Source organism: Azolla caroliniana, unplaced genomic scaffold (genome assembly GCF_043228905.1).
Source record: "Azolla caroliniana isolate FFs.n. ecotype wild unplaced genomic scaffold, voAzoCaro1.0.p SCAF_17, whole genome shotgun sequence".
Classification (NCBI taxonomy): Eukaryota; Viridiplantae; Streptophyta; class Polypodiopsida; order Salviniales; family Salviniaceae; genus Azolla; species Azolla caroliniana.
The window spans coordinates 8,398,179-8,419,764 of NW_028230452.1; the positions used below are offsets into that span (position 1 = coordinate 8,398,179).

At 38.2% G+C, this 21,586-nt stretch overlaps 1 protein-coding gene across 1 annotated transcript; it reads right to left on the minus strand.

Moving 5' to 3' along the window:
* Positions 1-12,064: 12,064 nt before the first annotated feature.
* Positions 12,065-17,415, minus strand: LOC147853064 (putative LRR receptor-like serine/threonine-protein kinase At2g16250). Its single transcript, XM_087333013.1, has 4 exons — positions 15,355-17,415; positions 14,745-14,873; positions 14,080-14,102; positions 12,065-13,938 (listed from the first exon to the last, which is right to left on the minus strand). Exons 1-4 carry the CDS (start codon positions 17,205-17,207, stop codon positions 13,280-13,282), a joined length of 2,664 nt encoding a protein of 887 aa, XP_087189139.1. The 5' UTR covers positions 17,208-17,415; the 3' UTR covers positions 12,065-13,279.
* Between the last annotated feature and the right edge of the window lie 4,171 nt (positions 17,416-21,586).

Here is a 21,586-nt window from a genome sequence, read left to right on the forward strand (position 1 = left end):
CCCGAAGAACCAAAGTCTCTTACAGAGGCAATAAGTCGAGCGGTCTGATGCGACAACCACCTTTTCGAACGGCGTTCTAAATGTCAATTACAAATACGACGCGCTAGGTTGGAGCCCACGTGCGCCTCAGTCGCGGCTAAATCATTTGCACGAGACGTATCTCAAGCAAATACTCTGACACCGATGGAGATCGACACCATGCGTCGGTGTGGCCCGTTATCACAAGAAGAAAAGCAACGATGACGTGCAAATCGATTATGTCTTTATTGTGGTGGACCAAGGCATATCGCAATCAATTGTCCCCATAGGCCAAGAAGACAGGTAAATCAAATCATAGCTTGTACTAAAGCCGAATCAATTCTTTCCTTAGGAGTGTCTGATAGTATTAATAGTACTAATAGCCCAAGTATCTCAAACAAATTTGAAATCCTTAGTCAATTAGAAGAAGACTTAAACGATTGAGTCCGGCCAAAATAGGAGTCGTTTGGTTGGACAGTCCTAGATCTGTACAGCCCATTAGTGGTTCCATTCCCTCCAAGCAAGTTAGCAATGTGTTCTTAGCCCAAGTCATGGTTAGTACTAAAAGTACTCCTCCTCTACACATCCTCTTATATCAAGTCTTTTAGAGCAAGTAAATGGTGCCAAGTTTTTTACAAAAATCGATCTACGAGGAGCGTATAACCTCGTGTGGATCCAACCAGGAGACGAATGGAAGACCACCTTTCGCACGCAGTATGGGCATTTCGAGTATACTGTTATGCCATTCGGTCTAACCAATGCGCCCGCAGTCTTCCAACACATGGCAAATGATATATTCAGAGACCTCCTGGATATCTGTTTGATCATCTAACTGGATGATCTATTGATTTATTCGAAGACCCAAGAAGAGCATAATTCTCATGTACTATTAGTACTAAAACGACTCCGAGAGAATGGTTTTTATGTCAAACTAGAAAAATGTAGCTTTGACTGCAAGCAAGTGGAATTTCTAGGCCACGTCATCTCCTCAAAGGGCATCTCCATGGATCCGGCTAAAGTCAAAATTGTGCTAGAGTGGCAAACTTCACGTTCGTTACGAGACGTACAATGTTTCCTAGGTTTTGATAACTTCTACCGCAAGTTTATACAAGATTACTCGAAGATTATTTTACCTCTCACACAGCTTACGAAGAAGGGATAGGAATTTCTTTGGTCCAATGAAGCGGACATGGCTTTTAGGCATCTTAAGAAAGCCTTTACATCAGATCCTATTCTAGCTCATGTGGATACAAACAAACCATTCATCATGGAGGCCGACGCATCGGATTTCGCCCTCGGTAGCATCCTTTCTCAACAAGGAGATATAGAAGAGTTACATCTTGTGGCTTTCCATTCGTGCAAATTTGATGCCATGGAAATCAACTACGAGATACATGACAAGGAGTTATTAGCCATCGTGGATTCATTTGTGTAATGGCGTCACTTCTTAGAGGGCTCTCCACATCAGGTCATCGTCTTCATTGATCACAAAAATCTTGCTTATTTCCAGAATGCTCGTGTACTAAATCGACGGCAAGCTCAGTGGGCCCAATTCCTCACGCATTTTGACTTCAAAATCACATATTGACCGGGGAAGCAGCAAGGAAAAGCAGATGCACTATCGTGGCGTTCATATCTTGCACCTCGTCCTGGTGATCCAGCGTTTGATAATCAAAAGCAAGTAATCTTGGGACCAACACGTTTGCACACAACACGGATTTTTCACACTCCGCTAGATTCCCGGATTATCGATGCCATACGTGCTAACTTGAAGATGGACAGTTTTGCTCAAGCCATTCTAGCGCACATTGATACCTCTTGGGCATCCTGTTCGCAGTCTCAACAACCAGGTATGGACTACCGACAATTTGAATATCATGATGGTTTATTGTTCTTTAAAAAGCTCGTATATGTTCCCGATTGCTCCTGTCGCCTTCAAATCGTCCAAAATTGTCACGACACCCATACAGCAGGACATTTCGGTAGTACGAAGGCGTTGGATTTAGTGCTACAATATTTTTGGTGGCCCCATATGCGATATTTTGTCGACGAAACGTTCAGACCTGTGATGCTTGCTACCGAGCAAAGATGCCACGACATCATCCATATGGCTTGTTAGAACCCTTACCATTTCCAAGTAAGTCGTGGCAGTCTATTTGGCTTGATTTTATCACAGACCTGCCGGTCTCAAAGGGTTTCGATGCTATTTTAACTGTCGTTGATCGATATACTAAGATGACACATTTTGTGCCATGTACTAAGGCCATAACTAGTGAGGAAACTGCCACCCTTGTCATGCGAGAGGTATTTCAGCATCATGGCCTCCCAGACAGTATCATCAATGACCGAGGACCTCAATTTGTCTCCAAATTTTGGAAGCATCTCTTCAAGATGCTCAAGGTCTCTTGTAACCTCTCCTTTGGCTACCATCCCCAGACCAATGGGCATGCGGAACGAACAAATCAAACGCTGGAACAATACCTCTGGTGTTTTCTGAGTTATTAACAGGACGATTGGGATGATATTCTCCACTTTGCAGAGTTTGCTTATAATAACGTTATTCACTCCTCGACTCAGGTCTCCCCATTTTACGCTTATACTGGTTCTCATCCTCGTTGGTCTATGATCGACACCCCGGAGCTACCTACCAATCCTCGTGCCAAGGATCATTTGGAGAGGCTACGCAAGATCCAGATGGATCTCTCTACTCATCTTCGTCATGCTCAACACACACAGAAGACTTATGTGGATCGTCATCGGCTTCCCTCCTCTTTTGCCATTGGAGATCGAGTATGTTATACGTTTTGGGTTAGGGTATGATAATGATAAACACCGTCTCCATTTGTTGTTGTCGTCGGCTTTGTCATCCCTATTCGGCCAGTCTGCAGTTGGCCTTCTGTTTTGGCCGAGGTCCGTTGCTTGGCCACTCTGTTCAATCATCATCCGGTTGTCGTTCTGTCATTGATGTCTGACGGTTGTCTCTCCGTCCATCGCTTTTCAGCGTCACTGTCGTTGTTTCGGTCAACTACTCCGGCAGGCTTTCCGGCTGTCGTCCGGCCATTACAGCCACTTCGGTGCTAACCAACTCTAGTTCTAGTTCCAACTCTCTCTGTGTTGCTTCTTTTGGACACTATGAACACTTCCGATTCCAGTCCCGTGCATTCTCGGCAAATCCTGTCGGCCTCTACTCCACACACTGCGTCTTCCTCCGCAGTCTCCTAGTGGGTGTCTCTTTCCGGTCGTGATGGCACTGGCTCCCTTCTATTTGGAGTTTCAGTGTCGATTCCTTCTCCGTTGTTCGTCTGGCCGTCTTTCTAGTTACTTTTCTCCGTCTTTCTGGTTGTCTCTCGCACCATGCTTTCTTACACACACACGTTGCTAACCGCAAATTCACACATATGTTGCCATTCTCGCACACTCACAATGCGTCTCGTACATTTTTGGCACCATTTCTCAGACATTTATGACAAAAATAGACCAAATAAAACACACATATATAGAGATTAATTTGTTGTAGAATTGTATGGCAATCAATCTTCCATTTCTGATTTCTTCCGCACATAATCGTAGCCTTTTGCTACATTTCATTGTTGCCATGTCTCTGTTGCGTATTAGTCTTCAACTTCATCTCCAAAAGGGGGTTGCCTTCGTGGTCACCAAAAAGTGTTATCGGTTTTAGGGTTAGGGTTAATATTTATGATAATGATGATGATTGATGATAAAGATAAACATTGTGTAATAGTGAAGATGATGAATGGTATGATGGTGAGAGAGATCATGAAGATGTTAACATGCGATTGAGAAGCATTACGGGGTGGGGGGTGGTGCCTAGAATGGCTCCACCCCCCTCCCAAGGGGGTTCAACGTAAAAGGGGGGGGGGGGGGGGGGGGGGAAGAGAGAGAGAGAGAGAGAGAGAAATGACAAGAGAGAGATTGAGAGAAATGTTCCTTGTATTCATTCATTCCCCATAAGGGGTTAAATAGGTACAAAGGGGTAGATCCACAAGGGTGCAAGCCCCCTTAGCATTCACACCTAGTCACTCACTCACACCTCGTTGTATCTACCACACTCACACTTACATTCACACTCATAATCGTATAAAATCACACATACATATCAACGCATTACATCTTTCACCCTCACTTATCAAAGTTATCAATCACCCGTACATATCGGACGGTAACAGAGTATGGCTCTTACGTCGTCACATCAAGACTACTCGACCGTGCGACAAGTTGGATTATCGATGACTTGGTCCTTTCCGTATTACCGGTAAGGTTTATGATGTCACATTCTGCCTTGATCTTCCTCCGCATCTTCAGATACATCCGGTCTTCCATAGTTCTCTTCTTGAACCTTATAAAGCAAACACTATTCCCGATCGTATTACACCACCTCCGCCCCCGCTTGAGTTAGACGCCAGCCCGGAGTATGAAGTTGTTGCCATCCTCGATTCCAAATTTGTTCACAACAAACTTTATTATTTGGTCGATTGGCTTGGCTATAGTCCAAGTGAACGTACTTGGGAACCCGTCGAGCATGTCGCCAATGCTCAAGATCTTCTTGCTAATTTCCACCAACAGTATCCGGACAAAACCCGGTCCTCAATCAGTGTCGACTCGTTACATTCATCATCTTAAGGGGAAGATAGTGTCATGATATGGCAAGACTCGAACCCATGACCTTATGTTATATGGATCGAGCTCTTGACCATTATACCATCTATTGTAATACGTAGAATGTTATTTTCATTTAAGTTTTATTATAGGAAATTAATGTATATTCCAGATTTCTCTGGAACATTCTAGAAGCTTCAGGACTCCTCTTGAGAACACTATAACAAGAGGCACAAGGCATTATGTTGAACCAAATTGGTTCCAAATTGGTTCAACGCCAGTCTTAAGCCTCATAACCATTTTGTACTTACTCTTCATATAATATATCATCTGTTATTATCATCTCTCTCTCTCTCTTCCTCGCTATCTCTCTCTCTCTCTCCTCTTCTCTCTCCCTCTCTCGGGAGTCTTACGCAGTTCCGTCCTCTTAATACTAATAGTACTTCCCTTCTCCAGTACTAATTCGCTCTTTGTTTTAGTACTATTCTTGACAACGATAAGTCGGATTCGAAATCGACGACAAATGTTTCTGTCTCACACCAACTATATTGGACGTGTCTTAGAATGATTCAACATGCAATCAGCCAAATCTACTTCAACCCCGCTCCCAATTAGTCTTCGGCTGTCTCAACAAGACTGCCCAATATCCGGTCCAGAGGGGGGAAATATGAAGTCTATTACATATGCACCGGTAGTCAGCTCCTTGATGTACACGATGGTCACAACACGGCCTGACATTGCTCATGTCGTAGGAGTCGTCAGCAGATTTATGCACAATCCTGGTCGATCACATTGGAACACAATAATGCATGTGTTCTCATACCTGGTGGGCACAAAAGACTATGGCATCCTATTTGGCCCAAACGATACTTCAGGCATAGTCGGTTTATACCGAATCACACTTTGTTGGCTGTGTGGACAGTTAAAAATGAACAACCGGATACTGCTTTAAATTCCTCAATGGACTACTAAGTCAACGACCGAGGCCGAATATGTAGCCGCGTCCAACATGGCGAAAGAGGCCTTATGGCTCGGTCAGCTGGCGCACACGTTTCAACAAGGCGACTCCGACTCAGCTCCAGTTGTCTATAGTGATAGTCAAAGTGTTCTTGCTTTGTCTACAAATCCGGTTCCGCACAACGCCTCGAAGCATATAGACGTGAGATATCACTTCGTGCTAGACTACGTCATTTCAGGAAGATCGACCTTGAGAAGGTATCTACAGCCAATAATGTTGCAAATGGGATGACCAAGTCTCTTCTAGCAGATCGATTCTGATCCCTTTGGCATCAAATGGGCATAACAAAGAAACAGTTTGATTGAGTCAGACACTCAGGATGGTTTCGGACACTCGGCATTAATAGTTCGAGATTCGGCTTAAGCTCTTCCGACTCTAGACGACCCGGCCTTCTATTCCTAGATTTTCCCGACTCGAACAAAGTCGACTTGTCAGACAACCTTATCTATTCTCTTTTCACAAATTTTTGTTGTAAATGCCCATTATGGGGGAGTGTCGAATGTGGGTATATAATGGTCGTATTCACATTGTCCCATTGGACACATTAGGTTTAGGCTATTTCTGTAAATAGTGGAAAGGGCAGTTGCCCTAAGTCAGTTGAGATTTAAACTGACTCTAGTAACCTAGTTTTGGGGTTCTTCATTTTGTTGTTGCCACTATAACTCTTTGAGAGAAAAATATAGTTACATACTATTGTGCCTACTTTGGTGTACTTCTTTTCTCTATCTTGCTTGTTGATCTTGTCTTATGTTGTCAATCTGTTTCTTTTTATTCACTGAAGATCTTCATCTGAAAGAGTGTTGAGTTTGTTCCGCATCCCACTGGCTGGCTCCAACAATAAGTTCATCACGTGCCTGGTTGTTAAAGCCATTTGGGTGATTATATCACAAATTTAGGCATCAATCATAGGAAATATTTTGTCACCTTTTAAGTGGGTTTTTATTGAGGATTAAGGTATGCCTCCATCTCATATAAGGTCGTGTTTGACTACCTTAGGTATTGGGGGATGTTGTTTAATTGGACCATGTGAAATGGTTTCTTATTTGATGGACTTCATGGGATAACAAAACAACTCTGTAGGATGAAAGGGAAGTTGATTTGGTCATTTTCACATGTTATATGGGGACATTGTCCCAAGAGGAGATAGAGGGTGTTATCTAGTTTTACAACAATTGAGAGGGTTTCCCTTGCAGTATCACTACTAATGAAGTAGTGAAGATAGCAAGGGTTGTATTATCATCTTGTTTTAATAACAAACATTGATTTACGGAAAAAAATAATCTAAAACCGTCACAATTTTACCAAGTTTAAGGTTTGAAACAACAGGTCATACTCATTTCTCTTGAAGACCATTTAAGAGATTTGTGCATAACTTCAGTTGTGTGTATTTAAGATCTTCAATGAGATATAATCCTAAAGTTCATAAAAGAAATATGGGATCGATTCCCACCTTAGTGTTCAATATATAATCATCTCCATGTATGGAGCGCTACCCTTAATCACCCTATTGTCCGATATATAACCATCCATACATATGGAGCCCTACTCATACATAGCACATGTTGAACTTAATCTTCCATTTTGTTTATTATATAACTGAAATCGCAGATTGTACTTCCAAACCATAAAAATGCCCAATAATAAGTGATGAAGAGATATAAAGAAAAGATAGAGAAGAGAAAAGAATGCTACAATATTCTATTATAGAAATAATACAAATTGGATAGACTAGAAATACAACCACAAAATCAAAGAACTACTTGATTTCCGATCACCCAAACTCATAAAAGTCCTTCTTTCACCTCCTTCTTTCTTCTACTAAGACTCTTCTCAATTCTTTTAACCTTACATTCTTCCTTCTTCCTCCTTATGGCTAAGAATACCCTCCTATGGTTTTCAGTTGCGTTATTCTTGCTTCTTCTTCTTCTTTTTTAAATATACTCGAGTCTATGTGAGGCGTTTTTTATATGCCTATTTCTCCTCTATAATCCCAAATTTGTCATACAAGATATTTTGGAAAGCTCTCGTTGTCAATGTTTCTATGAATCTTTTCTTTAGAAATTTGGATATCAAATAAAGAAGTTATGAGCTTTTTATCTAGCTAAATCTTTATATCCACGCCTTTTTGTTTTTCACTTTTTTGAAACGCTTCTATCTTTATCCATTAAAGTTCCTTCCATCTTTGATTGTTATGGTACTTGAATCTTCATATTGTGCTTTATTCTTGGGCACCCTAGCATCCAACATACTTGCAACAATATTTTCTTTCGAACAAAAATTGATTTCACATACGTAGCACACGTTGAACCTAATTTTCCATTTTGTTTATTCTATAATTCAAATCACAAGTTGTCCTTCCAAACCATAAAAATGCCCAATAATAAGTTCTCTAGTCTTTACAAACACCAAAACTTGCATGATATATTTGCAACCTAACTTCCTTTTAGCTACAAAGTCTTAAACATAAAAACGATGTCATTGATAAACAAAACAAAAAAGCATTTCCCCTTAATGTGTTGACTAGCTTGAACCAATTGTTTCTCAAATGTAAGTTTCTTGTATGCTGGAAAAATATCTTTAAAACTATAATATGATTGGATTAATCTATCGATCCATTGCAAGAGTTGTAGAACAACTGAAGGACACATATAACCAAATAATGTTCAATCACAATAGGGCTTTACGAATTAAGAATGAACTCATAACTCCCAATGATTTCGGCGTAAAAATCATAATATGAATAACTACTTGCAGTTCAACTTTTCATATCGAGTACTACATATTGAAGATGCATACATCAAGAACATCTACGATCATAATATCACCAGATCTAATGTGTTGACAATGATTAAGATAAGATAATCTTACCTTTGAAAGTATTTCAATCAAGAAAATCACAAATCTAAGTAGAATGCCAAAAACATGCTCCATATAGCGTATGTGTTTTTGCTATTGTTGATAACATGAAAGAACATGAGGGATGTACATATCACATAGTTAAATTCCATAACGCCCGAGTTTCCATAACCAATGTGAGAGGGAAAGATATGCACATCTATTTCAAAGAGCCCGAGCTTCCATTTTCAAAACCAATATTAGGAAGAATGATTACTAGAAAATATACATTTGGACAAAAATATCATAATAACAATCAAGAAATCTATGTGGTAGTTTACTACATATCAAATGAGCTCTTTAAGCTTTGTGACAAGTATAGTTGTATAAATATGAACCCTTTGCAACCGACAAAAATATGTCGAACATATAACTTGGGAAAAGGAGTTGGAGCTACATTGAAATCCCATCTGACAATTATCCAGCAAGGCCACTCATATAGGTGCAAAGCACCCACATGGTCAGATGCAATGAAATGCAACTCGGTCCTTTCATATCAAGGGGAAACATATACCACTACAACAAGCAATGAAAGTATAAAAGGCTACTAACTAGCTAATGACCAACGTGCAACTACAACAACATCCCTTAGTTTTGGGGATCTTATTAACTCCAATCATGGGCCAATGCGTATATTGTAAATCATAATTGAATATGACAAGTAAAATTATCATCATGCCCCATGAACATTGGTAGTAGAGCTATTGGGCAACTTGCATTATTATCAATAGAGAAACAAGACAAAAATTGAAGGTAAAATTTAAGTGCTTATGAGATAATTTTTTTAAGGGTGAACAATCTAGAGCTTCTATAACGGTTCATTAAGCATTCTATGTACCTCGACATGACTGACATACTAAAACATGGAAAATCATGATTCAAGTGTACATCTTTCCAAGTCAGCATCAAATCATCTTTCAAGTTAGCATTGTATCCATGAGAAATTCAAGAACAAATTATATCTATCTATTTTAAATTTTCTCATGAACTTTTCCTTCCAAAACTATATCTCTAATTGATTAAATTTGATCTCACTTGGCATACTTATATTGGAGAAGCAATGTTAGTGTCCATCTGATGCTCAACATTCTTGCCACTACCCTAAAACATCATGTTTGTCTAGATTAAACAAAATATTGGTGAGAATTCGACTCCAAGCCTCATTCATCATGTCATTGGGTAAAAATATATAAGAACTTCAAATGACTATTGAAGGGGGCAAATGAATATTGAATCATTATGAGGTGTGCAAACTCAAAATCAAGAGAATTATTTGTCGGCCAACTCTATTGCCAATACAAGAAAAAACAACAATTGATCCAACTTACATGTCACAAACCAAAATTTCACATTTTTAAAAGAAGAGAAGCAAAGTGGGTGATTAATCATTCTTAAATTTTACACCAAAGGAAAGTAGAACTAATTTATTTCCTATAGAGATTTCACTGAGCATATACTCAACTAATGGTTGTATAATTAGTTTTGATTCCATTTCTTGGATGGGCCTCACATCCACTTGATAAAGCAAGAATGTCAATGTGTTCTATGCATCTAGCTTCCCTCCTTACTTGATAGAATTCACCTTAGTGCCATGACCCCTATATATGCTCAATTGCATCGTTAGCATGTCATCAATAAACATCATACGCATATCAAATTGTCATATTGTTATAATATTTGGTCCAAATGCTCTTGATACCAAACACTATCATAGATTGCAATGTCCTCATCGATCAAGTTTGTGTGCATAGAAACATCCACCTCATCAAGCAACACAAACAGCATCACCAACACCATATGTCTAAGTCTTTTGTAAGCCACTAAAAAATTTACTTCGACAAATAAAAAGGGTAAATGTGTTAAGAAATATTAGAGTTTTTGTATCGTAACATTTATCATCTCATCCCACCACATGTGTGTATAAACAAAAAGACTTGTTTATCTTTTTGTAGGCACACATCATTACTTTGTTTTTTCTTTTGGACAATGGCCAATGAATGTCCCTTGTGGACTTTTGTAAAATGTCTTCAAAATCTCACAACTATAGAATCATAGATACATTAAAAATAAGGAATCTTTGGGTTACATAAATCTCTTCATGCAAGGGATTTGAAAAGCAATTTTTTCTTGTTTAGAGGCAATGCTAAGTTAATAAAGGATACCAATTTTTATTGGGTTTGACAGGGCTTTCGTAATTTTGTAGAATTTACTTGCTTGCTTGTTAATAATATTATTCTATTATGCATGAACATTTACCATATGATAAATTGGTCTTGGGACTTTAATGTAGTGGAATATGATAACATTAAGACATGGCATATATCTATCACATTTTGTACCCATTACTACATGGTCATGATATATTATACATTCATGATGTTGTACGGCGAAGGAATTAATTGATCGATGTGACTATAGACCACATGATATAAAAAGGGTTCAAGCTCAATATATATTAAATTTATAACTATGATGAATATATCAAATTATCAACTGATTAATGTGCCGCTTTAGGAATCTTTATGTAGATATTATGATAGAAACCAGAAAACAAGTTGCATTGCAATTCAACTACTTGTCAAAGAAGGACGACTTTTTTCCAAGAGGTTAACCGAATGTGTCATAAAGATCCTTTAGGGCAAGGAAAAATTATTGAACGAAGATGGAAAGCTAACATCTGACGACAATACAATACAAATTTTATAAAATTTACTTGACATAATTTGATTGGTGCATGCTAATGTTGGATGTTAGGTCACCACCATATAAAGATAGCAAATGTGAGAAAATGCCAAGACCGCATATAATGAAAGCGGTTACATCATCCTCCGTGAAGTAGTTGCATTATCCTTTTTGTTATCATTGCTCATGCAATGACTCCATAAAGACAATGTTGAGAGGCATAGACACTTGTAACAGCTTTATTTCTAAGTTACATGTTTGTCTCAATAGGCGAAGACCTTACGGTTGCTTTGTTTAACACTCCATTTCGTCCACATTGCCATTTCCTAAGGTAATGCTATCGTTTTCAACCCCTGGATCCTTCTAGAAAGTAAAACTTTTTCATAGAGCCATGGTTTTTTTTCAAGAGTACGGCTTTTCGTAGCTTTGTACGATCCCGTATTTAAAAACCAAAGAAATCACGACGAAGATTTTTTAAGCTAACACTAGATTGCAACCTACAACCTGATGACCATCAGAAGGCATCATCATGTTTTGTGTTTGTCATATTCATATGGAGGTAACATTTTCAGCATAATCATTACCTTGTAAAATGGCTAAAGTTACTAGACATGGCATTATCATCATCAATTGCAAACAAGCACGACAGTAGATACATTTGTATTTAACCCATGCCAGGAAAAGTATCACATCCAATGTTCAAAAGGAGAGACCTGATTCTTACCCAAAAAAAAGAAATGACCAAATAAACTCTCAAATCTTAGAAACATAGAAGAAAAGACACCTTGACTTTATTTATTTTTGAGTTGTATCCAATTAAATAGCCTTGATAAGTTTAGGTAAATAACTTTTCTTTAACAATTAATACTTCGACAATGAGGTCGTTCGATCCTTAATCAAAATTACAAAATCATCATGGGTTGGTTTGGGAGCTATTGGAGTGCACAATTACTCAGCCCTTCAAACTGTTGATCAACATGTTGAATGATATGAGGTTTACAAAACCGAAAAAGAATTACAAAATGTGATGTAGTTAAGCTAAAACAAGGGCGAGAGGGGAAAAAAAATTGTATAGGAAGGACTCATTTTTTATAATCAAACATGAGGACACTATCATTACAACCAAGGAGACGAAAAATTAACTCTCCTTAGAAGGCCTTTGATGATAAGGAATTTTCTTCTTCGTCGTCTTCTTCTATCTCACTCTTTTTGAACAAAAACAAGCAAAGATCTTTACCATGTGTTGGCTTCGTATGTCCTTTCCTCATGTCATGTCGAATTTTGCTGAGACATTGGTGCAGCCATGACTCGAATGTCGCCGCTAAATGAGACGGAAAGAATTAAGCGAATGCCCATTTTGAATTATGCTGAGACAACTGACTGGTTCACCCGCAGCTTGCATGCTGCTAAATGAGATGGCAAAAATTAAGGCAATGCCCATTTTGAACGAGGTTGAAAAAGCCCAAAAGAGGAAAGATGGAGAAGAATCGGCAAGAACACAATGTGATACACTCATATTACTCGATCATGGGAAAGACACCAAATATTTGTGATGTTGGCATCATTAGATCACATACTACTAATACTACTATATTAATTGTTGTATACGGTATCCCAACACTAATATACTACTACTAATATACTAATATACTAATATACTAATATACTAATATACTAATATACTAATATACTAAAATACTAATATACTAATATACTAATAGACTACTATACTAATATACTACCATACTACTATACTACTATACTAGCTGCTGCTGCTACTACTACTACTACTACTACTAGCTCAGCTTCCTCCTCTTGGAAGTGTACATATAAGAGAGGTAGATAAAACGCATTCTTGCCATGCAAAGAAGGAATGTTTGGGGATAAGAAGGATAGAGCAGGGGAGAGATCTCTCTCCCTCTTGTTTTTGTGTGTTTCCCCAAAAACCTCTCAAAAAGCCCCTCTAAAAATAGTAGAGGAGAGAGCTGTCTCTTGCTCTCAGTTATTTCTTGAGGAAAAATGCTGTCATTGCCTAACTGACCTACTTAACTAAATGGTATCCTCTTTGTTGGAGATATGTGGAGGAGGATGGGTGGGTATTATCTCAATCGTCGTTGGAATAGCATGATCATCGGGCTCAGGGAAGATCTCACTGGATCCGGGCCTCCTTAGAGACACTTCACCATGACCACTACTCCCTTGAGACCCACCCCCATTCAACATGAGCTTCACCATGTTCTTTTGCAAGTGTTCTTCCCTTAGAGACCCTGGTATCACCACAGCCTCCGAAGAGCTATGTCTCCAACTACCAAATAAGGCAGCATTCCATGACCCCTGTGAAGAGCCTCTAGATCTCCCAGACCCATTCAGCTTATCCTCCCTTACCACTTTCAGTGGGTTCTCCAATGCCTTTAACACATATCTCATCAATGGCCTTTTTGAAGGTTTTGGGTTGAGACATGATTTGGCCACAATGGACATTGCCCAAACCTCTTCCAGAAGATCTTCATCCACTAGCAAACTTGGGTCTAGGATTTTGTTGATTGAATCTTTATCATCTAGATTGATGAGGTTTAGTGACCACTCGATCCATGCATCGGTTGTGGAAGGGTCTTTTGACCCACTTAACCCCAGCTTCCCTGACACCAGCTCCAAAAGCACTTTCCCAAAGCAATATACATCATGGGCGCATGTAGGAGTTGCATTGCCTGAAATTTTTACATGAACTTTTTCTCTTTAAAAAACCAATTTTTATGTCCTATCATCCGATAACTAAAATCTTTCAGTTTATGAGATGTAAGTGTTTTCAAGTTTCAAACTGTCTTTTAAGGTTGGATAAAAGTTAGTACCTGCTTCTCCATGCTCCAATGCCCTGTTAAATCGGAAAAAACATACACTTCTAAGGTCTCATTTTTGCCAAAAAATGCATTCTTAGACCATTAAAACAGTATACGCATCGTTATTTATATCAGCACTGGCTAGTTTTTTCTATGTTTTTTAAGAACATTTTTGGATATTAATTATGATCAGTATTTTGTCATGGTTTTGTTCCTGTATTTACGAAAATAAATAAGGGATTAAAATTAATCTAGCAAAAAATAAGACAAATGCCTAATTCTCTTTTAATTTCAGATACCACCAAATCATTTATACCCACCCATATATATAGAGTAAGCTTCAACGAATGAAGATTGACTATCACCCATATATATATATATATATATATATATATATATATATAGAGAGAGAGAGAGAGAGAGAGTATGCTGTATATCACCCATAGACTTTCAGATATGTAGAGTAAGCTGTATCTTCCATGACATTCATTCTTATTACTGCACCAATATATATTCTATGTATACCTATAGGCTATGTATATAATGACACTAAAGCCAAGCAAGATAAGAGGAAGAACTTAAGCGTGCCATATATAATAATGCTGGAATTCATATGCATTCTATGTGATAGTGATGTGCATAATATTGCTCACTCAAGAAAGATAGCATTTACTTACTGTGATCTCCGGAGTATGCGTGAGAAAACTCCGAGATGTGATTCCCCCATAGCTATACAAGCATCCGATAAACTCCCCAACCTCACTTCAAACTTTTCATCAAGAAGGATGCTGCTTGCTTGAATATCCCTGCACATAAAAACAGGATATCCTTAAAATGCCCAATGCTTTCAAAACGTCTTAGAAATGCACTGTCCTCTGACAATCAAGTTTGACCAAGCCCACACATCTCTATAAATTCCAGTTTTAAGTTTACCTAGATTCTACATATATAATACAGCATTCCCAATTTAGGAGCCCTTCATGTGAATGATTAGTCAAATGGTGGTGCTGAATTATATAATCTCTGGCAACTTTGGCATAAAAGAAAATAAAATCTAAAGTAGTTATTCAGTGAAGAAACCAAAAAAAACATACACCCATCCTCATGACACCTAAAGTAAACAAACATATATAAACTTAACAGGCAATAGCAAGACACTGGGGAGGAAAAACTCATAGACACAGATAGTTAACCTGTGGATAAATCAACAAATATATGCATATTAGAAACTCAACAAATTTTCATTTGCATTTTTGATTGATTGATAGTTTGTTGAGAGAGATTTACCTATGCACCAGAGGAGGTGTGCACTCATGGTGAAGGTATGTCAAACCTTCGGCAACCCCAATAGCAATCTTTAATCGTGTTATCCAATCAAGTGAAGGCAATGTATCTTCTGAGATGCCTCCCATAAACTTTTTATGTAGGGCAAACCCAAGATCCCGAGCTGGCATGAATTTGTAAACTAAGAACTTCTCGTCTTCACGCTCAAAACAATAGCCTAACAAGGTTACCAACCTCGTATGAGAAGCTTTGCTAAAAACATCTAGCTCACCAAGATAACCTTCTCTTTTGACCTTGGCAAAGTCTATCCTTTTCACCGCAATGAGCACACCCCCTTCCAACATACCTTGATAAAAATCACCTGAGTGACCAGATTTCATGAAGTTCGTCCCATCAAATCCTCTGGTCGCTTGCACTAGTTGAGAATAGGTGAAGCTCTCTCCAAGACAAAGCAAGTTCACTGACATATTATTACCTGGGAAGGGTGGAGATAAACCCTTAGAAACCTCTCTTTTGTCTTTACTACGAGTCTTCCTTTGCCTCTTTAGCAAGGAAACAAACAAAATAATAAGTAGTATGAACCCTAGTCCTCCGAAAACCCCTGCCAGGATGGGTATTAGATGAATTTTGATCCTACTCGTTTTTCTGTTTATGGTTGATGAGAATGCCCCCTTTGCACCTTGATATATAAGACCCATTTCTGAATAGAATTCCTCACATTCATCTAGGGTTCGTTGATTCACGGCATTTGTAAAGCAATTGTTATCCAATGTAGTAGCAGTGGAAATAAAAGAATTAGGCAAAGACCCCTCAAAGAAGTTACTTGAGATGTCCAATGCTTTTATGACAGACATATTCAGATCCATAAACTGTAGAGTCCCATAGAATGAGTTGTTGGAGATCAAGATTTGCTGGGCTTGCTTGAATCCAGTTGTGTTAATATTCCCCGTAAGATTGTTGGAATATAGGCTGAGGATCGAAAGATTCCCTAGTGAGATTCCAAGAGATACAGGTAATCTGCCTGTGAGATTGTTACGATCCAACAAAAGATTCTCCAACAACACACAATTTGAGAGCTCAATCGGGATGCTCCCATTTATCGAATTCTGGGACAATGCCAATGAGGCAAGAGATTTCAACTGTCCGAATGAGGTCGGGATGGGACCAGTTAGGGCATTGAACCCAAGATCAAGACTTCTCAAAGACGAAAGTGAACCCAAATCAGGAGGTATCAAACCTTCGAATCCATTGCCACCCATGGAGAGAATCTCTAGTTTTACAAGGTTTCCGAGCTCAGGAGGTATTGAGCCCGAGAGATTATTGTGGGATACGTCAAAGAAGGTGATATCCACAAGATTTCCAAGAGATAAAGGAATGGAGCCTGAGATGGAGGAAGAGGACAGATCAAGGTGTCGGAGGGCAAGCAAAGACCCGAACCAATCAGGGATATGTCCAGGCAAAGCAAATCCTGAGGATGAAAAGGAAATTAGTTTGGTTAGGTTTTGCAAAGGGTCAAGTGCAAATGCGGCGGTCGTGGAGCCTTTCACTGTTCTTCTGAGGGTTGTGAGATTGATGGAGGAGACATGGCGGCCATCAAAGGTGCAAGAAACACCTGTCCATATGCTGCAAGGGTCGGTTTTCCGGGGCCAGTATCGGCTTCGGATGCCGAGCAGAGACCTTAGGGAGAGGAGAGCGGCCGCCTCCGACCTGTCAAGGCTGGTTTGTATGCCTGTCGGAGCAGACAGCTCAACCACTTGAGCTAATGCACCTCTCCTTCCTCCTCCTAAGAGAATTAAATGGCTGAGTAGCAGAAGAAGAAGAAGAAGAAGAGGCATGGCATACCTGATATCAAGCATCTTTTATAGTTGTGAATCTTCACAACACATCCTTCCAATCTCTGTATTGTTTGGTGGTAGACAGAGTATCCTGCATCTTTTCTTCGTCGTTCTTCTCTCCATGGCACGCATACAGCAGCATCATGAGGCAACCCTCACACATGGGAAGCTACCATCTCCTCACATTATGAGCCGCAATGCATGATCTGCTGTTCTCTCTTCTCCATCTCCATCTCCATCTCCATCTCCATAAGACTGATGAACACACACATCATTGAATATAAATAATCCGTCCATGATGGGTATCAAGCATCTGATTCTTCTTCTTTTACAACACCCACAAACTGTTCCTTCTGTTTGTTCCCTGATTCAGAGGAAAAGCAAACCAACCCTAAATAAATAAAACCTTTACTCTTGCACCCATATGATTAGGTTATCATGCCATAATCAAATCCTTGACTGACTGACTGAATGAATGTCTTCTTCATATCCTTCCTTTTCTTTTACATTCTTCCATTCTTCTTTTTCTCTTCAACTTGCTTCCCACTGCTATTATTACAACAAACTAGTAGAGATTCTTCTCTTCTCTTCTCTTCTCTTCTTTTTCTTGTTTTCTATTTTCTATTTTCCTTTTCTTCGTGTTGAGGTACTCTGTTTCTGTGCTTTGAGATGGGGAATGAGAGAGAGAGAGAGAGAGAGAGAGAGAGAGAGAGAGAGGTTGGGGGGTTTGGTGAACCTCCTTCTCTCATTTAATGCCCAATCTTATGCTGAGAAAACAACAAGATACATATATGTATGTATATGTATATATATGTATATATATATATATTCATTCACATACATATGTATGTATGTGTATTATTGTATTCGTATTTGTATTTGTATGTAGGTAATTTGTACACACACAATGGTGAGCTCCATTTTTCTTTGCTATCCATTTATTAGGTTAAAAAAGAAACGTCCTACCCTTCTGTCTCCTACCTTAGACATAGAACAGAGTAGAGTGTGTGGGTCTAGTAGAGTGAGAGAACACATACATATATGTATGTACATTATATATCAATAATAAGAGAAAAGCCACGAACACACTCTCTCTCCTCTTTCTCTCTTCCAATGGCTTGGACTTCGGAACAGATGCTAGAGAGAGAGAGAGAGAGAGAGAGAGTCTAGACTGTAGAGGAAGAATATGATAAGAAGAGAGAGGTGTTCTCCCTCTAACTTAGACTTCGGAACAGGGACTCTGAGAGAGAGAGAGAGAGAGAGAGATGGTCTCTCCTCCTACCAATAATGTTCTCTCTCTCTCTCTCTCTCTCTCTCGCAACAGGGCAGGCATATAAAGCACAGAGAGTGAGAGAGAGAGAGAGAGAGAGAGAGAGAGATGGGCGTCATCATTGGTTGCTTCATTTCTTTACTGTTCAAATTCTTGTTTTGTTTTGTAATCCTTTTTTCGTTCTAGTAGGGCCCTTTTATTCTTTTTCTTTTTTCATTAAAAAAGGCTCACAACAATCAGGGTCTTACTTGAACTTTTAGCCAAAACTTTGTTTTTGCTCCACCAAAGTTGGGGGGGAGAAGAGGGGGGGGGGGGGGGGGATGTTTAAATACTTGCTTTTCTCCCTTCTTCTTTTTCTTCTTGTTCTATAGGACAAACAGCCAAGCCTAAAACCAAAACCTCACCCCTCCTTTATGATGAAGCCATCCCCAAGTAGTAGTAGTACCACTAGTAGTAGACTGTAATATGTAGTGATCAGTAATGATGAAGCCATCCCCAAGCACTACTAATCGTGATCAAGAAGTGATAGTAGTGGTACTAATAGTAATTGTAGTTGTGAGTTAGTTGTGATCAAGAAGTTGTAGTTAGTAATGATCCAAGTAGTAGTATAGTATATTAGTAGAATACGTGAAAAGTTGAATAACGGTGGTTCTAAAACGTAGAATATGTGTAGAGTATTCTAAAACGTAGAATACGCGTTTTTTAACAACTATGGTTTTTACAAGCTATATAACGTGTATATGTATGTATATGTGAAGTGTTTTGTCCAAAAAAATCAAAACCTATCACCAAAAGTGATAGATTTTGGCTATACTTATTTTGAACCTCGAAGTCTCCCTTAGGTTGCTTTCTTACTACATCCAAAGAACAGACAAAAAATTTGTTGATTCAATTAAAAAGTTTACCATTCTAAAAGACACATTCACACTATTGACTAAAGAAACCACATTTTGTTCTTTCCTATCCCGCCATTTCTGCCCAACGGTAGTACCTTCGGTATATGATTTGTCTACGTCATGCTTTGTTTGATCAGTTGTTTGTGTAGAGACATCACACAAAGTATAGAAATATAAATAAATACTACAAAGAATATGTCATTTGCTATGATGCTATGAAATATATGGCATCCATCAGCTTTATTTCTACTAGAAATACTAAAAATAAGGTATTTTGCTAAGCTATAATGTCAAGTGAACCTAACATTCAAAGGAGGTGAACACATGTGGTTGACTATGAAGTCACTTTCTCATATTAATGCCATTTTCTTGTATTAATATGACTGCCATCACATTGAAGTTGTTGAAGCCAATCTTACATTGACATAATACTTGAATTCAACTTTTAACCTAATTTTTAGAGAAGCATTAGCTATCATAAGGAAAGACCTTCTTGCACTTTCCACGTCAATTTGACAAAATTAATTGGACCTAATTTGCATAAAGAAACCCCACGGTTTATGGAGTATTTATGTTTTTGGCAACCTTCTATTCCACATGCACTAGTAGAAGCCAATTTCTTTTACTTACCTAAGTCGGCGTCGTAAATGGATGGTTACACATTGCAATAAGCTTTGAGCCAAAATATCTTAACATCGGAGTGGACAAAGCTATACAGAGACATAGAAACTTGTGAGAAAGAGTTGGAACTAGACAAAAAGCTTGTCAAAATTGTAGGTCCTTTTTTTCCTTATTGAAATATTCAAGCAAGATCCTTGGAGACGGACACGAACGTGATGCGTCACAACCTTTCATAAATAACACTTGTGCATTGTCTCTCAGCCACAACATTTTTCGAGAGACTTAAGGACCCTACACTTGAGTTTCTATCATTCTATTTTTAAGAACATGTTGAATTATATAGTTGCTTACTAATTAAGTCTTCAACATGCAACTACCATCACGAACAAGGTAAATTTCCTTTCCCATAAAAAGGTAGGTTACAAATTTGGGTTCATAAAAAACTAAAGCATATGCGAAATTGTGAAGTTAAATGACAGATCGTGAAGCCTATGGACATGATTCATTTCCTTTGTATATTATCTACGTTGAAAGATGGGTAAATCTTCTCTAAGTAAATGTTGAAAGGCTATCATCAAAATTTCCAAAACATTACATATCCTTTTGTTAGGACACCATTTATCTAGAAAATTTAAGGTCAAACTTTTCTAAGAACACAATGTGTTACATCTTCTAATGATCCTTTTCTCTATTGCTTCACCCCAAAAGTGACAACGTGGACCAAGTTTGTAAAGGTTGTATCGAAGGATAAAACAATGGAGTTTAAGTTCTGCTTTTATTTATTCTTTACTTTTTCTTTAAACGTATGGGATTTTTCTTTCTCTATTTAACTAAATTATTGCATCTCTTTCCAAACAATATAACTCATCACCATGTTTATAAACAAGAGGTAGTGCATCACATTTTATTTTGCACACAATTTCTTTTTTTGTTCTGGTCTTCTTTACACAAGAGGTTGAATATTTTAACATTTCCTAGCAAATTAGCAATGACAAAACAAAGAGAAGTCTCTAAGTATTAGTTGTTCAATAGTTGACAAAAACATATACGTAGATCTCTCATATGAATATATCAATGATGAAATAATTGGTTTGATTTGAACAATCACAAACAACAATCAAATTCCATATATAATATATGTTGGATCATCGTGTGTAAAACATACGAACATTTTACGATCATGTCTAACTGAATAATGAATTTTGAATTAATATTTGTCTTTATTGGCTTATAAGAAATGTTAATTCATTATAAAGATTCAAAACCCAAGATGAAGATAGTAAACATCTTGCACATTATGGTATCTTGCATTCTATATTAGAAGAAATAAGCCAACAATTATTTGCACTTAATTAATACTCAAGATGGATAGATAATGATTACGTGCTAAAGCATAATGTCAAAGCAATCTCTTCGTTTTCAATACCAATCTACAACTATAAAATCAATGACACGGGTTCAAGTTGTACAAAATGGGTCTAATAGTGTTGACTTTTAAAAGTTCTCTCTCTCTCTCTCTCTCTCTCTCAAAATTGCAAAGTTGTATGTAAGAGGGAGAATTGTTCATGATAGCATCCCCTTACCCGATTCATTAGTATTCAATTTGTGATAGT